The sequence below is a fragment of the Prionailurus bengalensis genome, chromosome B2 (genome assembly GCF_016509475.1).
Source record: "Prionailurus bengalensis isolate Pbe53 chromosome B2, Fcat_Pben_1.1_paternal_pri, whole genome shotgun sequence".
Classification (NCBI taxonomy): Eukaryota; Metazoa; Chordata; class Mammalia; order Carnivora; family Felidae; genus Prionailurus; species Prionailurus bengalensis.
In genome coordinates, this window is record NC_057349.1 from 71,425,201 (window position 1) to 71,442,382 (window position 17,182).

The window sequence follows — 17,182 nt, forward strand, 5'->3', positions numbered from 1 at the left end:
TTAGTGATTATCTGGCCAGATCATGGCTTCTGGGTCTGGTGAGTTGAATTAATAGGGAAGTCTCGCTCCCTGACATCAGTGTTTTGTTTTTTTTTAGATTTTTTTAAAATGTTTAAATTTGAAAGGGAGAGTGAGAGAGAAGGAGGGAAAGAGAACAAGCGGGGGAGGGGTAGAGTGAGAGGGAGATGGAGGTTCTGAAGTGGGCTAAGTGCCTACAGCAGAGAGCCCAATGTGGGGCTTGAACTCACAAACTGTGAGATCATGGCCTGAGCCAAAGTCGGACACTCAACCTACTGAGCCACCCAGGCGCCCCTCTGACATCACTGTTAAATGGAATTCCACTTAATGCAAAAATGACTTCCCTCTGGAAAGACTGTATTTAAACCTAAAGGCACTTACTGCAGTGGAGACTGAAGTAGAGTGATTTCCACAATGAAAGTTGCCCCGAATGAATTGGAAAGGGATGGATGCAAAGAACTGAGGAAAAGAAGTGATAACCTAATGTTAAAGTGTTCTATATTTTTTTCTCATCCTTTTTTTTTTTTTAAGGAAAGAGTCAAGAAATAAACATAAAGACCTCATTGTTCTTGTTGAAATCATTATGGTTCAAGGTACTAAAATATACTAAAAGCAAATGTTCACAATTTCCATTCAGTAAGCCCTTGAAAATCACAGGAAAAAATAATAAAAATAATTGTTACAACAATAATAACACTTTGTTTGTTTAACCTTAGTTTTCCATTTTCTTTAATTGTAGCTATATATAAACATTTTCTTATACTTCCTCTGTTGCAATTATTCTAAATGGCCTTTATGCCTAGCATAATAGGAAATTATACCGAACTGAAAACTCATTACCAATGTATTCATGAGGAATCAAAATAATTTCAGTTTCAACAATAACCTAAATGTAAATTTTTGTTTATTACAATATGGTAATCACTTATAAAGGCAGTGAACTAATAACCAAAACATTGTAGAGTACTGGAAGTTCTCCTAACTTGTGTTGCCTACAACTATGTAAGTAATATCAACTTTTAATCTTTATTTTGTTATGGTGATATCATCTTCTGACCTGGAATGTAATCTTGGGAGGGGGGGGGGAGAATTTTATATATCGCTGTCTCCAAAAATAGTTGATTAGGAGAGTCCTTCCAGATTAAGAAAATTTAAAAAGCACCACAATGTAATCATTTCCTTCAAGCATATTGTTCACGTTTCATCCTCCAGTTTAGCCATAATCTCTGTGAGGATAGGGGCTGTGTTTGATTTACTGCTGAATTCCCAGCACTTAGCATAGCATCTGGCACATACTGAATGAATATAGCTGAAAGAAATCAACTGCACACAAGGTTTTTAGTCCTCCAAGTGGACCAGCAGATCGCAAAACCTCCTTGTTATAGTTCCAAGATGGTGGCTTATGCCATCCAATTTTCTTCCCGTATACCTTTTTTCAGTTTCTGGGGGGAATAAGGCATGGAAGAAATGAAAGTGTTTTCTCTTGTCAGAGAGGATAGGGAGCCCTCTGGGTTAGGTTGAATATGTACAGATTCAAAAATATGTCCTGAATATTGGTTTCAAGGCTTATTCCCTACTTTATGATTTCCCTTCATTTCTTAAACATGAGCGCTGAAAGTTCCATCCAGTTCAGGGACTATTAGCGTGTTCCTGTTAAGCCTTTATTTTATTAAAAATAGAATGAGCCTGATGAAGCAACATAAAAGCATCAGATGAATTCTCTTATGGAATTCAAGCTGCCATTATTTGACTTCATTACTGCTTCATTTCACTGATATTCCTTTTATCTTAAGTATGGCCTTCTCTAAACTTCATTAACATCAAAAGTTTTTGTTAAGTACTTTAACTGAACATGGCACTGTACAAAGATGCTTATACAAACCAGATCCTTGTTATTTAGAAAGTTAAACTCACAGACATGAAACAGAAATATTTATGAAATTTATGTGCTTTATGCAAATGAAGGCCATTCTCTGATTTACTTTATGTGATTAGTAGTAGCTAATACTCATTGAGTCCTAACTACGTTTACGGCACTGTGTATAAAAGCACCTTCCACGCATCTTCTCCATAAAGCCCCCAACAACAACGAGAAAGGTGGGGTGTCCCAGGCTAAGTGAATTGCCTAAGGAAGGTTATACATCTGTGACATTAATTCAGGTCTGGCTCAGAGACCTGTCCCTTAACCACTCTGACCTACCCCTGCCCTCTAGCTTATAACCTCCTCTCCCACAAATCCTTCACCCATCAGCAGCCAAATGTGCCAACTCAGTTCTCAGAGGAACAACTGCCTGGAGCCGGGCAGGGATTTGTGACAGGCATGGTGTAGTGACTGGAGTGCCTCAAGTTAAATCCTTGGGGAGCTGGATAGTATTGGATTAAATGCTGTTAAAAACAGGACAGCTTTGACAGAACAGAATTATCAATCAGATTCAATTCCATTCTAAAAATACAATCTGGACAGTTGAGACTCCAGACTGTTTAGAAGAGCTCTTTAATCTGTAGATAAACCTTACTGAAGAATGTCCCTGATTCCCCTTCAAGTTTCTGTCCTTGCTTGTCCCCTCTCATCAGTCCCCAACTTCCAATTAGAAAAGACGATACCCTGGTTTCTATTGGCTCATCAGTCCTCAAGCTGCTGCAGTCTGGCTAATGCTTCCATTTTTCCACTGGCAGTGCTCTCGCAAAGGTCAGCAATAATAACAAATGATTATTATAATAACACCTAGTGCTTCTTGTGGATTTATTGGGCACCAAACACTGGGCTCAAGGTTTTATTTACATTGGAGGGAGAAACCTGGAGAACAGGAGGATTGCACAGGTCTTGGGGAGATTTTGGCTTAGTTAACTCAGTTTTTTAAAAATTAACTTGACATGGAAATATCAGAATACTTCAGACAAAAATCCAGTTTTGAGATGTGCTGTGCTGTTTGCTACAATCCGTATGATGAATCTTTTGCACTTGGACCCTCCTCAGGCAAATTATTATTATTATTATCTTGATGTTTTTATTTTAGAGAGAGAGAGAGAGAGAGAGAGAGAGAGAGAGAGAGAGAGTTGGGGGAGAGGCAGAGAGAGAGGGAGACACAGAACCTGAAGCAGGCTCCAGGCTCCGAGCTGTCAGCACAGAGCCTGAGGCAGGGCTTGAACTCTTGAACTGTGACATCATGACCTCAGCCAAAGTCAGATGCTTCACCGATTGATTCCCCCAAGCGCCCCTCAGGCAAGTGATTTACTGTCCATACTTTACATGGATATTCTGGTTAGGATTTACAGTAGTCAGGAAAAGACCCCTCCACTTAAACTAGCTCAAGATAAAAGATGGAGGTTATAAAACAGCAATCCAAGGGCAGGAACTGTGGTACACCTGGATTCATGGAAGCTGAGACTAGAAGACAGCAGCCAGCTCTTCATTAGTGTTTCTACTTTTCATTCCACAGGGGCTCCATTCTCCTGTTACAGACCACCTTCCTCTTATTCTTCATTCTGTTCCCTCATTCCTTAACTTGCTCAAAGCTCCTTATCCCCACTCCACCCCCTTGCAGCATTCTCCTTTATGTTCCTACTACCAATTGCCTTAGTCTTTTGATTTTCCAACTGTAAATTCCTGGAAAATCCCCCTTATGTATTTCCAAGCCTGGTCACATATGTCATAAATTACTTTCAAGCTGCAATATAGGTCACACTGAGGGAAGTACACAGATATGGTCCAACATCAGTAACCAGGTAGAGTGGGAATACCCTTCAAACAGATACCAGAGGCCATATTTGGAGAATATCCTGAGCATAATTAACCTTCATAAAAATATTTAATAAAAGCCATTACTTATGCTTATTTTATAGACATGAAAATTGAAGCTTAGAGAGGTACAAAATAATTTGTCCAAGAAATGAAGTGGCAAAGCTGAAATGTGAACACAGGCTGCCCAGCTAACAAACTCAAAGCCTCTATTTTTATTTTCTTTCTTGACTTTCAGGCTGAGTAACATTCTTGCTATTCCCTACTTCCTTAAACTAGAACTCTGCTGTTAGGTTTACTGTATTCTTTCAGTTTTGTGTTTTTCTCATGGCTCCTCCACTCCCTTTAATTCCTTGTTCTCCTTCCAGTTCTTACATGTAGGAATTCTCCAAAGGACTCTTCATGGCTCCTTCTTGTTTCTTTCTGTATGTGCTTTTTAGGCAAATTCATAGGTTTTTACAGATTTGAATACACTTAGACACTATGGTTTCCTCAACTGGGGTTCTTAGACACACATGTCCCCCACCCCACCCAAGAGACTTGTGGATAGAATTTAGGGAGTTCATGAACTTGAATGAGAAAAAAAATAACATCTTTATATTTTCACCAGACTCCAACAGAAATTTACTAATCCTTTCAATTATGAATGTATCAACAAACCACTGTAATAGCAGCAAACATCTGTGACTTTGTTACCAACAAAAATCATAGGTATTTTAATATTTTCCAACTGTTGCAAATATCTTAAAATTTTATTTCTTCTCATTATACTTCAAAATCACAGTGGTTCACCTCACACCTATTAGAATGTTTAAAATAAAAAACACAAGAAACAACAAGTGTTGGTAAGGATGTGGAGAAAAAGGAACCCTTTTGCACTGTTGGTGGGAATGCCACTGGTGTTTCCAAGCTGTGGAAAACACTATGAAGGTTCCTCAAAAAGTTAAAAATAGAACTACTCTATGATCCAGTAATCACGCTCCTTGGTATTTACCCCTAAAATACAAAAACACTAATTCAAAGGCATGTGCAACTCTATGTTTATAGCAGTGTTATTTACAATAGCCAGGTATGGAAGCGGCCCAAGTGTCCATCGACAGATGAATTGATAAAGAAGATGTGGTATATACACACGATGGAATATTATTTAACCATAAAAAGAAAGAAATCTTGCCATTTGCAATGACATGGATGGAGCTAGAGAGTATAATGCTAAGTGAAATGTCAGAGAAAGACAAATACCATATGACTTCACTTATATATGAAATTTAAGAAATGAAACAAATGAGCCAGGGGAAAAAGAGGAAAGAGAGAAAGAGAAAAAGAGAGAGAGAGACAATCCAAGAAACAGACCCTTAACTATTGACAACAAACTGATGCTTACCAGAGGGGAGGTGGGTGGGGGAGATGGGTGAAACAGGTGATGGGGATTAAGGAGTGCACTTGTTATGAGGAGCACCGGGTGATGTATGGAAGTGAATCACTCTCTTGTACACCTGAAACTAATACAACACCGTATGTTAAAACAAATTAAACTGAAATAAATTCAAAAAATAACAAAAATACTGCACTCCTTTATTTTGATAACTGTTTTTGCGATATCACTAATCCTGTCCCCTTTATTTTCTGTATTTAGAAACTTATTTTTTTGAGAAAGGGTTCATAGACTTTGCCAGACTACTAAAGGTTAAAAACTCCTGTTTTAAAACACTCTAGGCTGTTAACAAACCTTATTATGGTGATAATTTCACAATGTAAATGTATGTCAAATCATCACGTTGTACACCTTGAATTTACACAACATTATATGTCAATAAAGCGAAGAAAAAACCCACGCTAGCCAGATGTCCTATCATGACTTATAAACAGGTTCAAGTCTTAGGCAATGCAGAGGCAGCTTCCTTAAAGCCTAATGACCTACTCAGTTTTCTGAGTTCTGTCTTTAAGCTTTGGCTGCCTGCTTTATCTGCAGACTTTACTTGTCAGATGGGCACCTAATGCTCCCTGTGGTATGATACCCTTGTGTTGATCTTGGGCCTCTAGTTTATATCCCAGATTGCTTTCTACTCTCACTCATTCTTACATTTTGTTTACTAACTCCGGGTCTCAACTCCACACTAGCTGTTGTGGATCCCTGGACTGCTAACACTTTGTCCTGCATATAAACTTTTTCACCAGTGTGGAATAAACCAGAACTATTACCAGAGTAATCTTCTTGAAGTATAGCTCTGATCATATTCTTTCCTTCCTCTGAATGCTTACAAGTTCAGTATAAACTTCTCAGTGAGGGTAGTTTTGATTGCCCAAAACTGAAACCTATTTGAGGTGGCTTAAGTAAGATGAGAAATATATGATATGGATACAGGGATATTATGCAGACATTATGAGTAGGGGTATAGGAACAAGTTGAGCCATAAACAAGGACTGGCAAACTTTTTCTGTAAAGGCCAAATAGTAAATGTATTAGGCTTTGCAGGCCATATGGTTTCTGTCACTGTGGCATAGGCAATATGAAAAGAGATGAGTTCCAATAAAACTTTATTTATAAAACACACAATTTGCCACACAGCTCATAATTTTAGGACCCCTGGACTAAAACATTATCAGCACTCGCTGAAACTTATTTCCATCACTATCCACAAGTCTGCTTTGTTCTCTTCCTACTGACTAGCTTCTTCAGCTTCTCTGGTTCCCACGTTAGAACGTGGCTTCTGAAAGCTCTGAGCTTCCGTGTCACAAGTTAAAGTTTAAGCTCTCCCTTTCTTTGCCGGTGCTAATTCCAAGTCCTTAGGGTAGGGATATTGTCTGGCCTAGTTTGGGGCCTAGACCAATTAGCTGTGGCCAGCGGTCTGGGTCTTGCTGTATGAACAGGGCTTTGGGAGCCACCCCTACAATATCTTAGGTCAGAGCTGAGGGACAGGTTTCAGAAAAGAGCAAGGAGCTGGGAAGACAACCCAGTGAGAGCCATCTGTTGCATTCATTCAAACCTACATTTTCAACATTATCCCTACTAGACCTCTCCTATCCCTTTCTGAAGTACAACTAACTCCTTGTCGATCTCATAAATTCTGCATATTCTCACCCTGCATTCCGCCTATCTGCCAGTAGATATTCTTCTACTCATCTTCAAAGTCTCTTCTAAAAAGCCACCCTTTCCTTTAAATCCACACAACAATTTATTGGTCTTGTTCTGCTGCTATTTCTGTACCTTTTTGTTTTGCAGACAATAGGTGCTCTGCTGGGGAAATGACTTATTTAACTTTTTATCCACTTTGGTACCTTTCAGAGAATAGCTCTGAGTTCCTATTGGTTGAGTTTAACTATACCTTCAAAGCTGAATAATTCCAAACTAAAGAAAATGTTGACTTTCAAGAGTGGCAGTTATACAGGAAACATAGTATCTACTTTTAAGGAAATTATTTAAAAATTTAAAAGTATCCATTTCCAAATTTATGGTAGCTAAATTAAAGTACATATGCAGAGAGATATTAATTACAGCAAAACTTACATTGAATGTTATTATATACTAAGAAGAAATAAAGTCCCATTAGGATTGTATCATCTGTTAATGTACTAAATTAAAAAGGAATACTGTAGGGGCACCTGGGTGGCTCAGAGCTTTAAGCTCAGATTTCAGCTCAGGTCATGATCTTGTGGTCCCTGAGTTCCAGCCCCGTGTTGGGCTCTGTGCTGACAGCTCAGCCTGGAGCCTGCTTCAGATTCTGTCTCTCTCTCTCCGAACCTCCTTCGCTTGCACTCTCTCTCAAAAATAAATAAATATTAAAAAAAAATACTACAGAAATAACTTAAGAGAATAGGAAAGGTTATAAACTTGAAATATTAAAAACTGCTCTAAAACGCAAATGCTCCAAAATGATTAGTACTCGTGCAAGAAATTTACCAAAGAGCCAGAGATCTCATCATCTAATTTCTTTCTTTCTAGAACTATTAATTAACATTGTTCCCAGAACTGTGCTAAAATCCCCTGCTGAAAGGAATAAAGTAAATACAGTAACTGCAGGGAAAACTGGTTCACATCCACGAAACGGTTGCAAGGCTTGCGCTTTTCTGAAACAGAAAACACTTGTTAAATAACTATTCCTAAACTATTAGCAAACTACATAAAAGCTTTTTATTTAACACCATCCTCCTGGGAGACTGCGTTGGAATGTGCAGCGGGTCTGAAAAAGGCAGATTTGGCTCAATTGTAAATATTAGGTGCAAAGAGGCGAAGCCATTGTGCAGAGTAGGGGGTGGGGAGGGTGGGGTCCTGATTCCCAATGTTGATAGAAGGACTCCAATTTCGCTTGGTATTCATTTTTCTACTACAATTACAGTTTTGCTAAGAAAAATAAAATATCAGTTGTGCTCTCATCAGGCTTCTAATTTGCAGTGCCTACAGAAAAAGAAAACGTCTCATTTAGCTAAAAGAATCACCTTTCCGCAATCTCCAGAGCCTCGGGGAAAACGGAGGAGCGCCCAGCCCCACCCCACCGCCCCCACCGCGGCCACCTCCTGAAAGCCCAGCCCGCTCCACCCGCCGCCGCAGGTCGTCTGGGCTTGCCCAGCGCGCTAGCCGCCCTAAGACCGTGGGTCTCCGCGGCTCGAACCAGTCTCTCGGGCGGTTCTGCGTGGGGATGCTCCAAATCACTAAACCACAACACAGAACCCAAGCTTGGACTCTGAACCAAGCCCTTTTGCCTAGTTTTCTCTTTCCCCGTTTCGCCAGAATCCTCACCACCCCTCGTCACAGCCTCGTCACAGCCTCGCCCCAGACTCGGGGTCCTCTGCAGCCACCTGCGCGTGTACGCTATTGTCACGCAGTAAGGAGGGGCTGCGAGGCGCTCAGCCCACCAGGCACTCCAGGGAGAGACCGAAACTACAACTCCCATCACGCCCCACAGCCTGTTCCCTCCTCCTCCTTCCCTCCCCCCTCCTCCCTCGGCCAGCGGCCGGGAGGCTCTGGGCTTTTATCTGCGGACCGGCGGGAGGGAGTCAGGTCCCGCGATCTTCCCCGACCCGAGCGATCTGCCCAGCGGCAGCGGCAGCGGCAGCGGCGGCGGCTCTTAGCCGGGTTTTGCCTCCGCGTCCCCGCCAGCCCCGAACCCGCGGGGGCAGACGGTCCGTCCGCGCGTGCGAGAGGATGGTGATCCGCGTGTTCATTGCCTCCTCCTCGGGTTTCGTGGCGGTGAGCACCGTGGGGACTGGCAGAGGGCGGGGGTCGGGTCTGGGGGGCTCTTGGGCGCAGAGCGCGGGTCCTGCGGGAGGTGCGCGGCGCAAGCCCCTGCGCGTCTCGGTGCGCTGCGCGTCCGGACGCGGGAGCCCGCGCCGGGCAGGTGATCCATCACACTTGCACAACAATGAAAAGGGCGGGGAGCAAAGGTGGGTGGGGGACCCCAGCTCGCCCACAGGCCCACTCAACTCGGCCTGAGAGGGAGACAGCGCAGCGGGGAAAATGGAGTCAGCGGGAAACCCCCAGCGCCAGTCGTGTGATTTGGGAATTTGGGGAAGGGGTACTCTGAGAGCTTCGGGGGTCCCGCTTCCCTTCGTGTTAGTTCTTCCCGATGTGGGACCTTCGGCCTGGTTATATTTTATATAACCAGCTTTTATGTAGGCTGCTTGGTTTGCTAACCTAGCTCCTGAATGAAACAAGTTTAAGTAGTAATTGCTCTTCACCCTCCCTTCCTTTCCACCCAGTTCATTAGTTTAAACCTGCGCAAAGAGAAACTGTAAACTAGGTTTGTCCTGTCGTGCCAGGGTTTTCTTACTTGTTTTGTCTTTTTTTTTTTTTTTCCCCTTAGAATGCTGTGAATATTTTCTTTATGTAAATGTGTGTGCTTGGTTTCTTTCCCCTTGTAGTGCAGTGGTCAATTTCATCTTGAGGATGTATAAAGTGTGGTTTCTCTAATTATTTTAAGTTGTGTTTGGTCGATATTTTGGCTTTTTAATTTTTTTAGGAAGAAGTTTTTGGGAAGAAGAGACAAATAGCTACATGTCAGACTGTAAAGAAAAAACGCAGTAGTATACTTGATAGAGCTCACTGGGTAATAACACATGTAGCAGGATGTTTTACATGATTATTAAAACTTGGTTTCCTTAGTAAGAGTTAAGCTGTTACGAGGTTCCTTGGTGAGATATATAATCAGAAACATCAAAACTGCAATATTGGTTGCTTAAAATTTGGTCAGTTGTCTGCCCAGCAACAACCAGATTGTCCCAAAATTTGTTTCTGAAGAAGGTGGGATGGAGGATGGAATAAAATATTGTTTGTAAATCCTTATAAACGATGGAGACTTTTTATTTAAAAAGAAAGCAACACTGTAGTACCAAAAAAGACCCCTTTTCATTAGGAATAGATGGGAAACTCCAACTTATCTTTACATGCAGGCATGTGGTGGTCCCCATACTCCTGATAGTTTTGGTATTTCTAGTTATTTGTGGTTGCTTAGTCATTCCTGTCTTTTGCAGATTTCTCTACTGAACTACACTTCATGTGTTTGGAAACCCATATTGTTTTGTGCATAGATTTTGTTTTTCATATGCACTTCTTCATAAGAATGCTATAGACTGTTTGGTTTCACCACCAACTAGCATGCTCAGTAATTGTCCCAGTAGCATTTTTTGATTATGGAAATGCTGATCTATAGTATTAAGCCTACGTTAGTTTGGACAAGTCAAAGTCAAAACTTCAGGCAGTTATTTGGCTGAGCCTACCAGCAGGTAATATACAAGATAGCTCTGGAATTTTGCATCTCTGTTTCCTCAAATCCATTAACATTTATTGCCTGCCTGCTACGCCCTTTTTTAATTTTATATTTACTGTTATGTGTTTTGTCCATGAAGCTAGATTTAAGAGACCTAAGTTTTAATGCAGAATCTGGCTGGTGGTGTAAGCTTGGATAAGGTGCTTCATCTCTTCCTGAGTTAGAATGAAGGATGGTGATGAATTGCTCAGAATTACATTCTAGCTTTAAATGCTTCGACTTCATCAGTTGGGTAAATGTGGATAAACCCATGTAACAGTGTCTTTTATTTTAAATGCACTTTAAATGCCTCAAAGTGAGTTTATTCTTTTTGTTTTCCTTTTTTAAAATTTTAATGTAATGTATTGTCAAATTGGCTAACAGCGTGTAAAGCGTGCTCTTAGTTTTTGGGGTAGATTCCCATGGTTCATCGCTGATGTACAACACCCAGTGCTCATCTCAACAAGTGCCCTCCTTAATGCCCGTCACCCATTTTCCCCTCCCCCCACCCCAAAGTGAGTCTGTTCTTTTCCTTTGGTGTTCTACTGGGATATCTCAGGTCCCCTCACTGCCCCGCCTAGTAGTATGTGTTCTGACATGATTTGATTTGAGCTAGAAGACATAATCTGTTATATATACAGCCCATAAACAGTAATTCTCTATCTCAATGGACCTAACTTTTTTAGGTCTCAGATGATCCTTAGTCATTGAGTAATTCCCAATTATAATATCATCCCCTATATTAATACAGCTTTTTTGTAATTATGTAATATTTATACTTTTGGTGATGATAAGTTTATGCTTCTATGCAAGAATAATGATTTCTAAGAGATAATGACATTGTTTAGGTTAACTATTGGCCTGGGGAGGCTAATAGGGCTTATGGCATTAAGCTATATTAAGCTTTGATGGCATAGCCGTAATGTTTTCCTTCCAGCAGTGTTATGTTGACCATTGGCCCTGTTTATTTGGTGACCAACTGTGACTAGCAAGTGCATGGGAGAACAAATAATTTGACTTCCAAGTCAGTTTAGTTCTAGCTGAAGTTTATTAAACCACAAGGAAGGAATGTAACTAGAAGTTGACTTTGCTAAGTGGGTTCCTGTTATTTCCAAAAAGGTTCTCTGCCCCAATCAGCAATAGATTTAAACAATCTATTTAGAAAATATCCTCATCTTGTTCTGACTTCTCTGAATTCTCCAGCGTCAACGCGTAATAGTGGTATTTGTAATAATTAACACCAAGGGGTGGTTGCCCTTTTATCCTCCCCAGCTCCAGGTAAAACGTGCTTTTTCTAGGAAATAAAAGAGATGCCACATTATTATGCCATGAATACCTAAAAATCAGATTTCATATGCAGGTGATAACGTTGCTGTCATTCATACTGTTGTGAAGGGCATTTAATTAGTCCTAAGAAAACAGTATATTCTAAAAGTGCCATTTTAAAATTTAATTTATTCTGGTTGTGTACCCAAAAGGTGGGGGTGGGGAGGGGTCCTGGTAACTTTATTCAGGAAATACATTGATACGGCTTTTTAATTTAAAAATACTGGCATCAGTCAATTATTTCATTCATTCATTCATTCATTCATTCATTATTTTATTCATTCAACAAGTATTTTCTAAGGGTCTGCTACTTGCCTCTCTCTGTCCTTGGTCTTGTGGGCAATTGGAAGAGAATAGAGGATGTAGTCTTTGTCCTCAAGGAATTTAGGTGGGGACTTGGTGGGGAGATAAGATAGGATAGCTAAAACCACCAGTAATAAAGTACAGCCCAAGGACACTTGCCTCTTTCAGAACACATTATCAGAGATAGAAATAATATAGGGGCTGAGGGATACATTGCAGGATGTCAGATAAGGAGGAAATGTGCCAGAAATCATAAAATATGCATGTGGGAGCCTTAGGCAGATGGCAGGGAGAGGAATTGAGTTAGATTTGGAGCCAGGGAGAGAGTGCAGGGTCCACCTTGTTCAGGCTGGAAAGGGAGGAGCTTTTGGTAGAAGAAGGCAGACAGCAGATGTCCCTGTGGACTTCTTTTGAGGACAGGGTAGACTTTAAGTTCCTGCAGGAAGCCCTTGATAAAAAACACTGTAGTGCTCGGCATCTCAGAGACGTCTTCAGTATCTGCAGCTTGTGTGTTGTCCCACGTCTTTTGTCCCCAGGTAACAAGGGGCTCTCTGGCAAGGAGGGACCTCTGGTATGTGATTTTTAATTTTTTTTTTTAACATGTATTCATTTTTGAGACAGAGACAGAGCATGAATGGGGGAGGGTCAGAGAGAGGGAGACCCAAAATCTGAAACAGGCTCCAGGCTCTGAGCTGTCAGCACAGAGCCCAATGCGGGGTTGGAACTCACGGGCTGCGAGATCATGACCTGAGCTGAAGTTGGCCGCTTAACCGACTGAGCCACCCAGGCGCCCCTGGTATGTGATTTAAAAAAAATCTTTACCCCTCTGCTTGTCTTGAGTAAAATGTCTCTAAAAAAGAAATAAAATCTTTCACTCTTCGTTAAAGTTTCTGGGCTCAGTTGTTAGAGCTGGAAGAAAACCTAAAGGAATTTTCTAGTGAAGTCCAACCACCTAAAATCACAGAGAAGGAAATTTGGGCTTGGAAATTCAGTGGCTTATCCTGAGGTCATTTGTGTCACTCAACGCAGATCCAAGGGTTAAACGGAAACTGGGTCTCCTGACTCCTGAATGTATTCATTCTTGTGTTCATTCAGCAATGCATTCATTGATGCATCCATTGACCCTTGAATTCATCAAATAATCATTGAAAACCTACCAAGTACCAGGCTCTGTGTAAGGTGCTATTAGGTGCTAGGTGTATGTGAAGTCAGAGGAACAGACTTAAACTCTGGCCTTAGGGCACAAGTCAATGCTCACTTTTCAGCCTCAGAGCCTTGGGATGCAAACCATTTAAACAAGGAGATTAATGCGGGCTTGGGCAGTGTTTCTGAGAAGCTGGGTGAAATGAACAGTATGTGCATGGATGTTGGAGAGGGACCATCACTGGGAGCAAAAGATATAAAGAAATTGGAAACAAAGTTGGAAAATACAGCGCTTTGCCCAGGGCTGCCATTATATTTTCAAGTAGGATTGAGAGTGGCGGTGGGGAACACATAGAAACTATGCTCAGAGTTGTTTTGATCTTTGCAGCTGTAGAAGGCATACCCTTTGGTTTGTATGACTTAACAACTTTTAAGCATGCAGTAAGCAGTGAAGCACTGAATGTATTCAGTGAAGCTTTACTGTGAGGAGGCCCCGCAAAGGAGTTCCAAGCAGTTAAAGTCAGGATATGACCATGTAGAACAGCCTAAGACTGGGCAGTAATTCCTAAGTGATTCTAAGCCAGAAGAAGCTAGTGAGAGTAAGCCTGGGCTCATTAGCCTCTTTAACTCATTGAATCCTCAGAGTCACAGGGCAAGGTAGTTATTTATTCTCATTTTACAGATGAAGAAGCTGAAGTTAAATGCCCTGATGAGATCATACACAGTAGATGGTGGGATCCTGAGTTGAACTCCACCTGGCAGGTAGTTCTGAAGTTTCTAGAGCAGTTCTCCCGTGTGGGCACGGTGGCACCCTGGGGCAATGAGAGTACCAGGGATGCCTGACATCCTACAGTGGGCTGGATAGTCCCCCATAAGAACTGCCCATGCAAAATGCCAGGGGTATCCTTGATGAGAAAACAGTGCCAAAGAGCATTGGTGAGTGAGGGTGTGGAGTGAGGTTAGGGAGATGGGAGCATATGAGAAATGACCAGGAGAAGCAGGAATGAGTTGGGGGAGCAAGGAGGAGGATGTGATTTAAGGGAAGGTCAGGCTGGGAAGGCAAGTGTGTTAATTTCCTAAGGGCTGCCATTAACAAAGTATCAAAATCAAGGATTTAAACAACAGAAATTTGTCTCCCAGTTCTGGAAGCTAGATCAGGGTATGGGCAGGGGTGCCTCCTTGTTAGGGCTGTGAGGGAAACTGCCCCATGCCTCTCTCCTAACTTCTCATGGTTTGCTGACAATCTCTGACATTCTTTGGCTTGTAGATGTATCTTTTTGGTATCTGCCTTCACATGGTCTCTGTGCGCGCGCGCGCGCGTGTGCGTGGGTGTGTGTGTGTGTGTGTGTGTGTGTGTGTGTGTCTGTCATGATGTACAACTTTCTCCTTTTTATAAGGACACGTTCATATTAAATAGAGCCTGCCCTAATGACTTCATCTTTATTGATCATCTGCAAAGGTCCTGTTTCCAAATAAAGTTACATTCACAGGCACCGGTGGTTAGGATTTCAACATTTTTCAGGGAACACAATTCAACCCATAACAGCATGGAATATGAGTGTTGAAATAGACTAATGGAATTTTCTCCCTTTAATTGGAAAGACTGAAGGCAAATTTCTTGAATCTTCATGTTAGCAGCTGGATGTGGAATTGTATGGAATTGTAGTCATGTGTAAGGTCTCTTGCTAAAAAGGGAGGTTTATCAATATCCCAGATGAAGACCTGACCTCAGGTTTTTTGTGCATTTTACTCTTTCTCAAATTTGATATTTTCCCATTCTACAATAATATTTTAAACTTGGAAATAGAAGTATAATCAAGGGCATGGACTCTTATGAAATTAGGGGCTTTTTATCCATTTGTATTGGAATACTTTCAGAAAACATTTCTATTTATTTGAGGAAATGAAATTTTGACAAATATTTATAATATGAAATTTAAGGTGGTTTCCATATTGTGGGAATTTAAGAACATTTGAGTCTTGTCTTTTGTGTGTTTTTCAGTTTTTTAGTCAAAAACAGAAAAGGAAAGGGGCACCTGTGTGCCTCAGTCAGTTAAGCATCTGACTTCGGCTCAGGTCATGATCTCTTGGTCTGTGGGTTCGAGCCCCATGTCTGGCTCTGTGCCAACAGCCCAGAGCCTGGATCCTGCTTCAGACTCTGTGTCTCCCTCTTTCTCTACCCCTCCCCATGCTCTCTCTCTTTCTCTCAAAAATAAATAAATAATTAAAAAATAAAAAACAAAAAAACAGGAAAGGAAAACAACTGTAGTGGGGGGGAAAGCCAGTTCCATAAGAAGCAGTGTGAGATACCAAATTAAGAAATATTTCTTTAGATGTTTTTCATGTTTAATTTATAAAAATGTTGAAATGAATCATGTTCCCCCCCAGTACAGTTAGAAATGGGTGACAGAATAGAAAAGGTCTAGATTCTTAGTGAATGTTTTATTTTTCCCAAAATAGAAATTAGCATGACTTACGGATCATTATATACGAAAGTTTAAAATACTTTGTTTTGAAATGCAGATTTAAAAAATGGGACCAATAAATTATTGCTTTAATTGCTGAATGTCCATTTTTTTAAAAAGTCACCCTCCAAACTCTAAACTTAAAAGGAGACCCAAATTTTTAGTAGGAGCTGCTTTAGTGGCTGCTACCTTGCTGCAGAGTGAGTTAGAAACGTGTTATTCTCTTTTAAATTACATTCCTAGGTACATTATTTTTCTGTGATTAGCTTTGTTACACTGCTACAAAGAAAAAGGATCTAGCTTTCTAAATGAGAAATGTAGTGAAAACAACTTTTTTCCCTGTGAACTGGCAAACGCTTATTAATATTTGAGGGAGATTTTCCACTTCTAATCATATACAGTTGTCTTCTTTGGGTCCTCTTTTTAGTGGTAGTTTAAAAACATGTCATGGAACCTTTCTGTTGAGTGATTGTTTAGACCAGCAATGACCAGTACAGACCGTTGCCTGGCATGGAGGTGGCTAGGGCGGCTGCGAGAGGTGGCGCTTGGGGACTGGGAGCCTTGGAGCGGCTGTAACCCAGCTGTGTGGTCTGAGCCAGTGCAGCTTCCCTTCTGTCCTCTTTCAAAAATAGGCTTATCTGAGTTTTATCTGCAGCACGGACTAATTGCTCAGGAACTATGGCAACTAAAAGTTAGTGTTGTTCTTTCTTTCATCTTTGATTAATTTTTCCAGACTCTAAACAATCAGCCGACCTAGGAAAAGCACCTTCTGGGCTCCTGACTGCTTTGCTGTAGGACTCGAAGCTCTGCTAGATGCTTGCTGCCAGATAGGGGTCCCCCTACCAACAAGCCCAGGTCCTTTTAGGCTGGTGCAGCCCCTGGAAACTAGAACTGGGTCTGGTTCCCTTTGTTACCGTTGACAGCTTATTCATTCCTAAAAGGTACTGAACTCTTTTGGGCTGGATCAGTGCCTGGAACAACCCCAAATGGGGTTTCCTGGAACTGACCCCTGAAACTAGAAGGGCAGGGCGCGGTGTACATCAGGGTGTGTCTCTTGTTGTGGGACCCTTGTGGCTCTCTGCCAGCATTGCTTCAGCACTCCTGAAGCCGGAAATGGAATGTTGGCTGGGACTGAGGGCAGAGGGTTTTAGGTACTTCAGGACGTGCTTCCATATCCTACCAGCGATGACTCAGATCTGGAATTGGCTTTTTGTCATCTTGGACCTAGTGGCTTTGGGAGTGGAGGGCTGAGAAGAAGAGAGACCCAATTAAGTGACTTGCTTGACAGGTCAGTTCAGTGGTGTTTGGTAAATGCAAATACAGTTAAAGTCAGCAGACCAATCCTATATAAAAAACAAAACAAAGCAAAACAAAACAAAACAAAAAAAACCCCTAAAGCAACACAACCAATGTAACTTTTGAGCTTTTTTTGAGTTTGTTTTCTT

At 41.4% G+C, this 17,182-nt stretch overlaps 1 protein-coding gene and 1 long non-coding RNA gene across 2 annotated transcripts in view; one reads left to right on the forward strand and one right to left on the reverse strand.

Moving 5' to 3' along the window:
- Positions 1–7,872: 7,872 nt before the first annotated feature.
- On the reverse strand, positions 7,873–8,612 carry LOC122489722. The gene is made up of 2 exons (XR_006298981.1): positions 8,496–8,612; positions 7,873–8,153 (listed from the first exon to the last, which is right to left on the reverse strand). It is a non-coding gene; the product is annotated as an uncharacterized LOC122489722 (long non-coding RNA).
- A 6-nt stretch (positions 8,613–8,618) lies between these two features.
- The window catches only part of SH3BGRL2 (SH3 domain binding glutamate rich protein like 2), a 60,832-nt gene continuing 52,268 nt past the window's right edge, over positions 8,619–17,182 (forward strand). The window contains exon 1 of the mRNA XM_043591875.1: positions 8,619–8,945. Within this exon, the coding sequence (XP_043447810.1) occupies positions 8,901–8,945 (45 nt within the window). The 5' untranslated portion in view covers positions 8,619–8,900. The remainder of the gene's footprint in view (positions 8,946–17,182) is intronic.